Consider the following 9,732-nt stretch of genomic DNA (forward strand, 5'->3'; position numbering starts at 1 on the left):
CCGGCAGAGCCCCGGCTCACCGTGCATGCCGGCGAACTGCGCCTCGCCCAGCACCGCCGCGATCCACAGCTCCTGGGAATCCACGTCTGCTCCCACCAGCACGTAGCCAGGGGGCACCTGCACCATGGCCTTCAGCTCACTGCCCACCCTGTCGGCCTGCAGGACACGATGGCCAGGTCAGCACATCCCTCTCCTGGCACAGAGTGCTGGCACAGCACTCCCTGTGCTCCTATGTTGTCATCTTATTGCAGGGGTTCCATACTGTTGTCTCCTTATCACAAAAGTTTCACACCTTCTTGGTGTTTCTCATGATCAGCTCCTCAGAGCACTGACTTTCTTCTTCACAAAGCAGCCACCCCACTCTTTTATAGCACTCTTCTTCTCATTGGTTACAGCTGTGGCCTGTTAAAGTCAGGCCTGTTCCTAATCTTTGATAACTGGCCCAGCTGCAGCTCCTTAGGGGTAAGATTACTTTCTACACTATCTTTATTTTGTTATATTCTATCCCCCTACACCCCTAAGTTTTGCTCTCAATGTCAAAACTGGGTTTAACTCATGTGGAGCATCACCCACGTGGTTACTCCAGCAGAGAAGAAAGGGAGCTTGAGAAAAGAAATTGGTATGCTGGTGTTTTTGTTCCCCTTTCACCACATCCTGAAGCTCCAGAGCCCCTGCCAACTCCTTCCTTTCTCCCACATGAAAGCACATCAGCAAGAGTACTCCAGCTCTGGCCCTGCTACCCCAAATCCAGCATCCAGATCCAAGCCAAGCACCTCCCATCAGTCCAAAACACAGAGGGAGCCCCAAAACACCCCTACAAGGATCCAAGCGTGGCCATACCCGGGCGTTGCTGGCTGTCAGCCAGGTGGGCTCCACGGCCCGGCGGGTGACAGTGCCTGCGGTCACCACCTGCGGCAGGATGGCCCCATAACTCTCCTCCTCGTTGTAGTCAGGATGCCTGGGACAGAGGCAAGGATGAGCATCGCCCTGCAAGAGCCCTCCTGGTGCAAGGTAAAGGGAACAACAGTCCAGATTTGGGTACCGTACCTGGTCACCACACGAGGCAGCTCCCCCTTCTTCAGCCACACCACCATCTGGGAACTGAGGGGACACATGGCAGGTGAGATGCTGAGCCCCTGTGCATCCACACAGACACCCCTGCCTCCACCCACAGAGGTGTGACCATGAAAGCAGCTGCTCACCTGATCCTCTTGTGAGCATTCCTCCAAAATGAGATCATTTTGTTAATCTCGAGGGCTCTTGTCCCGTGGGTGCGGCCCACAGCAGCCCGCAGGGTGCCGTCCTCCATCTGGGGCAGGAAATCCTTGGCAAAAGGGCTTCCCACGTTGTTATCATTCCCATCCTTCAGCAGCAGAAGAGGTGTCAGGGCTCAGCAAGCCTCCACTCCACATCAGCAAAGCTCTGTGCTCCCCCAGTCCCAGCTACACAGATGGATTTGTCCCACCCAATCCCACGGGATGAGATCACATAGGTCCCAGCAGCACTGTGGGGACGGAAGAACCTCAGGAGCCCCAACTTGCCTTGTGAGGCAGCTTGAAGAACCAGCACCCAGGGATGTTGACATCATTGTAGGGACCATTGCCATGGTGGAACGAGGGTTTGCTCTTCTTCTCTGCACACCTCAGCTCTTCCATCTCCTCCTGCGACCAGCAAAGTCAGGCAATGCCAGGAGGGGGAAATCAAGGAAAGAGAGACAAATCCACCACCCCATTCCACAGGAAACCTCCCTTACCAGCACCAGGCTCTGGTCTGCTTTGCTCATTTTCTCCTCTGGATCCACCTCAATCCTGCTCAGCTCCTCCATCTGCAGCAGAGAGGGACCGTGGGGGAGCCAGATCAAACACCAATCATCCAGCAACCCTTATTAAAGGGAATTTCTTACTTGCAGCCCCTGGAGCTGCACACAGGGCTGGTTACTGCTTGCACACAGGAGGAAGCACAGCCCCACACCTCCCTCCCACCAGGAACCCTCCATCCCTTCCTTCACCTTCTGCCAGATGGTGCTGCTGTCCATCACCTCATCCTCCACAGCTGCCTCCAGCCCCGGGGGCTGCTCCTTGCCCTTCTCCAGGCAGTGCTGCCTGTACAGGCTCTCAATCACCCTGGCAGAGGAGAGGGCTGATGCACCCACAAAGGCTCTGGGGCAGCACCTGGGCAGAGTGCCAGGGAGATCCCAGATACCCCTTTGGGGCAGCTCCCAGCCCAGCACCCCATCCCATCCCTCTCACCTGTGTGGGCAGGAGGGGCCATCGCTCTCAGCAGGGGCTGCTGGCAAATTGTCCTGCCGTCCTGGCACCAGGTATCCCCAGCCATGCTTCTCTGAGTAGTGGAGGGGGAAGCCATCCCAGGCCAGGCGCATCAGCTTTGGGGTCACCCTCATCTGCAGGCTGATGAGGCTGGGCCCAGGCACCCAGCCCTCCTCCTCCAGCCGCGGGCACAGCTTGCGGTACCAGCTGGGCACGGGAGCAGCAGGGAGGGTCAGAAAGTGCAGGGACAGCCCTGGGGACACACAGGGTGCCCAACTCACCCCGGGTGGCCTGGCAGGTGCTGGAGTCTCTTGGGCTGCAGCGTGACCGTCTCCTTCAGGCGCTCCAGGCAGAGCTGGCTGGCAGAGACTTTCAGCTCCTCTTCCTCACGGGGGGGACCAGGGTCTGCTGGGGCAAGGAGAACTGGCTTGCAAAGGGCCCTCTGTGCCACCCTTCTGGGCACAGGGACACCAAACCATCCCCCACCACATGCAGCAGCATGGGAACAGGCCAGCAATGATTCACCCTGCAGCAGCAAACCTTGTCCACCCCTGGGAAGGCAGCCCTGGAGCATCCCTCATGCCCAGGGATCCCCTGTGCTCACCCTCCTGCCACTCCTGGGCTGACTCTTCTGCTTCCATTGCCGCTGGGGAGACTTGGCTGTTCCCATCCTGACCTTCCTTCTTCTTCTTCTTCTTCCCTGGATTCTTCTTTTGCTTAAACTCCTGTGTGTCCCACTCGAGATCCCAGAGCCAAGGGTCATCCTTGTACCTGGTAACACACCATTGTCACACCACAGCTCTGCTCCTGTCCCTCACAGCCACCCACAGCCCCACATGGTCCAGCCCAGGGTACCTGTGCTCGTGCAGCAGCTGGCAGGCATCGTTGGCCAGGTTCATCAGGGACTTCTTCATCTCCTTCTGCAGCTCCTCATAAATACCCTGAGCATCATCCAGGTACCTGTTCCAGTTCCCATTGACTGGCAGGTAGGACACTCCCATCTCCAGCATCCCTGCAAACGTGACAGGGTGGGGGCACCTGGACCCCAAAGCAGCAAGGAATTAGAAATCTGCCAGAGGGGACAGGCCCTGGAAGCACCAGACTACAGCAGACATGAATGTGTCTTCATCTAGAGCTTCCCAGCCTCACAGAACCCTCGATGCTCTTCCCCTCCCCAGTGCCCCACAAGCCCACAGCCCCTCGGCCAACACCAGCCAGAAGCTGGCAGCTCTCACCTCTCCATAAACAGCGGCAGCTGCTCTTGGAACACCTCATGGGTGGCCTGGACATCACGGGCACAGTATGACACCAGGTCCTGGGGAGGGACAGCAGCAGGTGAGGGCAGGCAAAGCAGCCACCCCTGTGCCAGCACAGGGCAAGGCATGGGGGCTGCAGGAGCACAGAGCAGGGCACAGCCCCACGCACAGCCAGTGCTGCAAGGAAGGGCAGCAAAATGGAAACTACCCCAGCAAAAACAGAAACTACCCCAGCAATATGGAAACTACCCCACAAAATGGAAACTACTCCAGCATGGAAACCACTCCAGCAAAACGGAAACTACCCCACAGAATGGAAACTACCCCAGCATGGAAACTTCCCCACAAAATGGAAACTACTCCAGCAAAATGGAAACTACCCCAGCATGGAAACCACCCCAGCAAAACGGAAACTACCCCACAGAATGGAAACTACTCCAGCAAAATGGAAACCACCCCAGCAAAATGGAAACTACCCCAGCACTATGGAAACTACCCCAGCAATATGGAAACTACCCCACAAAATGGAAACTACTCCAGCATGGAAACTTCCCCACAAAATGGAAACTACCCCAGCAAAATAGAAACTGCCCCAGCATGGAAACAACTCCAGCAATATGGAAACTACCCCAGCATGGAAACTACCCCACAAAATGGAAACTACCCCAGCAGCCACTAACATCCCGCTCCCTCTCCAGCTCCTGCTGCCTGTCAGTGGGATGGCCTCCTGCACCTGGAAGCTGCTCCTGATGTCAGCCATGGTGCCCTTGACAAAGAGCTCCCGTGCCTCCTTCTCCAGGGGCTCCCCCCCGACGTAGAGCGCGTGCACGTCCGCCAGGTTGTTGATGCTGCCCACGTGCACCCAGTCCCACGAGGTGACCTGTGACAACAGGGGGGTCACACAGCGTGGGAGGACAGCCAGCTGCAGCCAAGATCAGGAGTACAGGATGCCTCTGCTCCAGCTTCAGCCAAGGCCACCTTATCTGAAACGCGCTGGGAGAGCTTCACTCAGCGGAGCTGCTCCACTCTGCCAGAACAGCAGCAAAGGGCTCTGTGACAGGAGCACACTGTCCCCTGGCACCCACGGCACTGCCAGCAGCTCAGCTCCCCTCACTCACCGCTGGCCCCTCGGCCTTGCTGCGTGTTTTCTTCATGTGCTCCTTGACCTGCTGCAGCCCCCTCCTCTTGCCCTGCTTGGCAGCCATCCAGAGGCTGCGCTGGAAGCCCGTCAGCCCCGAGATGGCCATGTGCATGCTCATGGTGTCCAGGAAACGCATCTTGGAGCCCTGGGACAGCACAGAGGGACAAAAGAGAGGGTTTGGGATATGCTGGAGGAGCTACAAGTCCTCTGCTTAAGCTGCTTTTGCCTCCCACACTCCCCTTTTGAGAGCCAAAAGCATCCCCAGTGCAGGCTGTCAGTTGCTCAAAGGCTGCTGCCCCTGCAGCCTCCAGCAGCCCTACAGGGTGCAAGAATATCCTCCTCTAAAGACATCCAGCCTCCACCTGTTCTGCAGGACAAAGTGAGCACAAACTTGGGGTACTGTGCAGAAGAGCATCTGCCAAAATAACCCTCAAGAGCCGGCACAAATGATTATCTGGGTAAGAAACTGCAGCTGCCAGAGCACAGCAAGGCTCAGTGGATTACCTGGATGAGATACTGCTCCTTGATGAACGCCCGGTCGAAGGCCACGTTGTGTCCCACCACCACTCTCTCCGTCCAGTCCTGTTTGCTGGCACAGCTGGCACCTGCTGGGCTCTCCATGGGAATGAGGTCGGCCAGGGTGAGGTGGCTGGACCAGGAGTAACGCTGCTCCAGCAGCCGCCTGCTGCACCACGAGTACCTGCGGGGGACACAGGGCACCTGTGGCTGTCACAGAGCAGCCACAGTGCCATGGGGGGCTGAGCAGGACCCCACCTGTGCGAGGGAGGGGACAACCCCAGGGAGAGCTGCTCTAGCTAAGCCGGACACACACCCCACATCCCAGAGTCACACTCTGGGGCTTTGTTGTGTTTTCCCTGCAAGCCAGCAGTGGATGCAGGAAGAGGCTCCGCTCAGGACCATCCCAATCTGTCACAGACATCTTTTATGAACAATCCTTCCCTTAGGATTTTTCCTCCTGAGAAGCTGAGATGCCTCAGGAACAAAATGTAAACAATGGTTATCTGCTGCTGGGGAATGCAACAGGTGGGTCTGTGATTGGTCTCATGTGGTTGTTTCTAATTAATGGCCAATCACAGTCAGCTGGCTTGGACAGAATCCGAGCCACAAGCTTTTGTTAGTCATTATTTTTTTCTCTATTCCTAGCTAGCTTTCTGATGAAATCTTTTCTTCTTTTAGTATAGTTTTAAATATAATATATATCATAAAATAATAAATCAAGTCTTCTGCAACATGGAGTCAGATCCTCATCTCTTCCCTCATCCTTGGACCCCTGTGAACACTGTCACAAGAGCTGTTCTAGCTAAGCAGGACACACACCCCACATCCCAGAGCCACTCTCTGGGGCTTTGTTGTGCCTTCCCTGCCAGCCAGCATGGATTGAAGGAAGAGGCTCCACTCAGGACCATCCCCATCCCCTCACAACCATCCCCTCCAGCCCTGCAGTGTCCCCAGCATTGCTGCTGGCACCGCATCTCACCATGCGTGCGGGGACACCGCCACGGCCAGCGTGGGGCAGTGCCCCTCGGCCACGCACACCTCCACATCCAGCACCAGCGCCCGCTCCTCGGGGAACTCCACGGGCTCCGCCTGGCCCTGGGGGCCGTAGCGGGTCCAGCCCAGGCGCCAGGCCCAGCGCTCGGGCAGCGGGGGCAGCTGGCAGCGCAGCAGCTCCTCGGCCGCCTCCAGGTAGGGCAGGCTCTGCTTCTGCGCCAGCAGCCGAAAGTGCTCGTCGATGTCGCGGCCGTACATGCGGGGCAGGCGCAGCTCCACGTCGGGCAGCGTGGAGGTCTCCCTGCCCCACAGCCCGTGCTGCTGCAGGTGCCGCACGCTGCGCTGCACCTCCTCCGCCGAGTAGCGCACCCGGGCGCCGCGGAAGATCTGCTCGTGGAGGCTCCTGGACAGCATCTGGATGTTGAGGGGGTTCATGCGCCGCTGGCCCGTGGATGGCTCCTGGCCGGGCTCCTCTGGCAGGGGGCGGCTGGCTGAGGAGCTGGAGGGGCAGCGCCGGGGCTGGGGGCTGCAGCCCCGCACCGAGCGCACCCAGGGCACGCGCCTCATCGTCCCCCTGGGATGAGGGGAGCTGCGGGGGGGAAAGGCAAAGGGTGAGCTCAGCACTGATCACTGCCATGCACACACTGTCAACACTCCTCTGTACAGCTGTGCCCCCATACAGACTTCCCCCCATATAGCTGTGTTCCCATACAGACATTTTCTCCTATATAGCTGTGCTCCCATACAGCCTTTCCCCCACAGAGCTGTGCCCCCATACAGACATTTTCTCTCATATAGCTGTGCCCCCATACAGCCGTGTCCCCCATATAGCTGTGCCCCCATACAGCCTTCCCTCATATAGCTGTGCCCCCAGAGAGCCGTGTCCCACATATAGCTGTGCTCGATACAGCCTTCCCCCCATATATCTGCGTCCCCATATAGCTGTGTGCCCATACAGCCGTGTCCCCTACATATAGCTGTGCCCCCATACAGGTGTTTTCCCCCATTCAGCCGTGCTCACCATTCAGCGGTGCCCGCCGGACTAATGTTCGCTCATACCGATATTTTCCCCCATACCGATGCTTCCCCCCATACAGGTGTTTTAACCCATACAGCTGTTTCCCCCATACAGTCGTGCTCCCCATCCAGCCGTGCCCCCATACAAATGCTCGCTCATACCGATATTTTCCCATATAGCTGTCTCCCCCCATACAGCTGTTTCCCCCCATACAGCTGTTTCCCCCATACAGCCGTGCATGCCGTACAAATGTTCGCTCATACCGATATTTCCCCCATAGAGCCGTGCCCCCATACAGCTGTCTCGCCCCATACAGCTGTTTCTCCCCCATACAGCTGTTCACCCCCAAATTCCCCCCGTCCCCACCTGCTCCCCGCAAACGCCACCGGGGCCTGGGCCGCCGGGCAGATCCAAACCGGGGCGCCCGGGGGAGCTTCCGGCCGCCGTGACGTCCCGTCCCGTCCCGCCCCTCTCCGCGCGTGGTACGGCCCGCCGGGATTCCCTGAGTAAGGCACGCGGAGAGGCGGGAGTGGAGGTGGCCGCGTGGCCTAATGGATAAGGCGTCTGACTTCGGATCAGAAGATTGCAGGTTCGAGTCCTGCCGCGGTCGCGCCGAAAGCACTACACTGTGCCTTTTGTTTTGCTCCTCCCGCCCGTGCCAGGGCTGTGCGGCTCCGGTACTGGGATCGCTGCGCTACCGGTGCCCCTTTTGCGTGAGTTTAACCGGCCGGAAGAAGGAGGCGGGCCGCGGGAAGCGGCTGAGTGCGAGCAGGTTGGTACACAGGGTGGCGGGGTCAGCGCGCACCGCGATTGACACCCTAAAAACCCCAAATCCCACAGATAGGTTGGGGATGGAGCAGTGGGTGGAGAGCCGAACATGAGCACAGGGTGTGGGATAATGGGCTGTGAGGAGCAGGAAGAAGGTGTAGGGTGGAAGAAATGGGATGCAGAGTGCCAGGAATGGATGTAGGGGGACGAGAATGGGATGTGGGGCGCAAGGAATGGATGTAGGGTGCAGGGAATGGAATGTAGGGTGCAAGGAATAGATGTAGGGTGCAGGGAAAAGGCCACAGGTGGAAGGAGCAGGATGTATGGTGCTGGGAATGGTGTTGGGTGCAAGGAATAGGATACAGGGAGAGAAAAGGCCATAGATGCAGGAATGGAAGGCAGGGCATACAGGGTGCAAGGAATGGGATGTAGGGTGCAGGACGAAATGTAGGGTGCAAAGAATGGACTGTGGGGTGCAGAATATGGATGTGGAGTGCAGGGGAGGACATGTAGGATGCAGGGGAAAGGCCACAGGTGCAGGGAATAGGATGTAGGGTGCAGGGCAGGGGATGCAGCGTGCTGGGAATTAGGGTGCTGGGATGTGAAGTGCAAGCTGTGGATGTAGGGTGCTAGGAATGGGATGCAGGGCGCAGGGGAAGGTCCCAGGTGCAGCGAATGGGATGCCAGCTGCGGGACAGGTGGGCGCAGGGTGCGGGGGATTCAGGGTGCCAGGAATGGGATGGAAGGGATGGATGTGGGTTCACAAGGAAGGGAAACAGGAGGTGCCACGGTGCGGACAGGTGTGTGCAGGCTCCGTGGACGCCGCTGGAGCTGTTGTGGCCGGGACGGTGGCTCCCGGCACAGTCCAGAGAGCGCTGACATTGCCGTGCTGTGCCGTGCCGTGCCGTGCCGTGCCGTGCCGGGCCGAGCCGGGCCGTGCCGAGCCGAGCCGCCAGGTGGCGCTGCGGCCCCGCTCCTGCGGGACGGGCCGGGCCGGGCCGGGCCGAGCCCCCCGGCGCCGTCGGGGCGCGGACACCGCCCGGGTCCCGTCCCGCTCCCCGCACCCCGTGCGGCACCGGGCAGGGCCGGCGGGCACCGGGACTCCCGTTCGGCCCCCCCGGCCCCTGCGGAACTCCACAGCCCGGGCGCTCCTCATCACCCACTCCAGCTCCTCATCACCTTCCTCATCCCTGGGGGCTGCAGGCTCGGGGGGATGCAGGTGAGGAGCCCCTGCTGCCCTCCGCTCTCCGAGAAGGCAGAGCCAGCGTGGGAGCGGTGCGGGATGTGAGGAACCCGCACTCAGGGCGCCGTGCATGTTCTGCGGCTCGGAACGCGTTCCACAGCCCCTCGGTGCCCCACAAAGTCCCTGCCGACCCCCAGCTTGAGGTTCGATGTGGGGTTGTGCTGGAGTTTCACCCAGCTTTGCCTGAGGCACCCGCTGTGCCGGACCCTGCCGGGAGCCACAGGCGCTGCCTGTCCCCGGCCACCCCCGCACCGGCTCCGGGCTCCCGGCTCTTTCTGCCGGAGCTCGGCGGAGAGATGCTTGGAGAGATGCTCCAACACTGCGGGTGCTCTGGCCGGGATGGAGGAGCCGTGAGTGCCCTGGAGTGAAGGGAAGAACGGTTTAGTAACCCCCGGCTCCCGGGTGGCTCTAGGAAAGGACCTGGGTGCACTTGTTCTCCCCTCCGCTGCATTGTGTTAACGCCGATTTCTCTTATTTGGCGTCTTTCATCTCCTTATTTTCATCGTGTTCGCAAAAAATTAAATTCT

At 59.4% G+C, this 9,732-nt stretch overlaps 1 protein-coding gene and 1 non-coding gene across 2 annotated transcripts in view; one reads left to right on the plus strand and one right to left on the minus strand.

Annotated features, from left to right (window-relative positions):
* The window catches only part of POLG (DNA polymerase gamma, catalytic subunit), a 10,894-nt gene extending 4,132 nt beyond the window's left edge, over window positions 1-6,762 (minus strand). Inside the window, exons 1-16 of the mRNA XM_054272648.1 lie at window positions 6,163-6,762; window positions 5,169-5,364; window positions 4,642-4,809; window positions 4,257-4,403; window positions 3,503-3,582; window positions 3,123-3,305; window positions 2,872-3,038; window positions 2,549-2,672; window positions 2,250-2,474; window positions 2,009-2,123; window positions 1,754-1,825; window positions 1,542-1,661; window positions 1,203-1,363; window positions 1,048-1,101; window positions 841-958; window positions 21-156 (exon numbers count right to left, since the gene is read on the minus strand). Coding sequence (XP_054128623.1) covers window positions 21-156; window positions 841-958; window positions 1,048-1,101; window positions 1,203-1,363; window positions 1,542-1,661; window positions 1,754-1,825; window positions 2,009-2,123; window positions 2,250-2,474; window positions 2,549-2,672; window positions 2,872-3,038; window positions 3,123-3,305; window positions 3,503-3,582; window positions 4,257-4,403; window positions 4,642-4,809; window positions 5,169-5,364; window positions 6,163-6,743 — 2,647 coding nt within the window. The 5' untranslated portion in view covers window positions 6,744-6,762. The remainder of the gene's footprint in view (window positions 1-20; window positions 157-840; window positions 959-1,047; window positions 1,102-1,202; window positions 1,364-1,541; window positions 1,662-1,753; window positions 1,826-2,008; window positions 2,124-2,249; window positions 2,475-2,548; window positions 2,673-2,871; window positions 3,039-3,122; window positions 3,306-3,502; window positions 3,583-4,256; window positions 4,404-4,641; window positions 4,810-5,168; window positions 5,365-6,162) is intronic.
* A 969-nt stretch (window positions 6,763-7,731) lies between these two features.
* TRNAR-UCG (transfer RNA arginine (anticodon UCG)) lies at window positions 7,732-7,804 on the plus strand. The gene has a single exon. It is a non-coding gene; the product is annotated as a tRNA-Arg (tRNA).
* The last annotated feature ends 1,928 nt before the right edge of the window (window positions 7,805-9,732 follow it).

This window comes from Melozone crissalis, unplaced genomic scaffold (genome assembly GCF_028551555.1).
Source record: "Melozone crissalis strain CALT ecotype California unplaced genomic scaffold, PUWL_Pcris_2 ptg000014l_1, whole genome shotgun sequence".
NCBI lineage: Eukaryota > Metazoa > Chordata > Aves > Passeriformes > Passerellidae > Melozone > Melozone crissalis.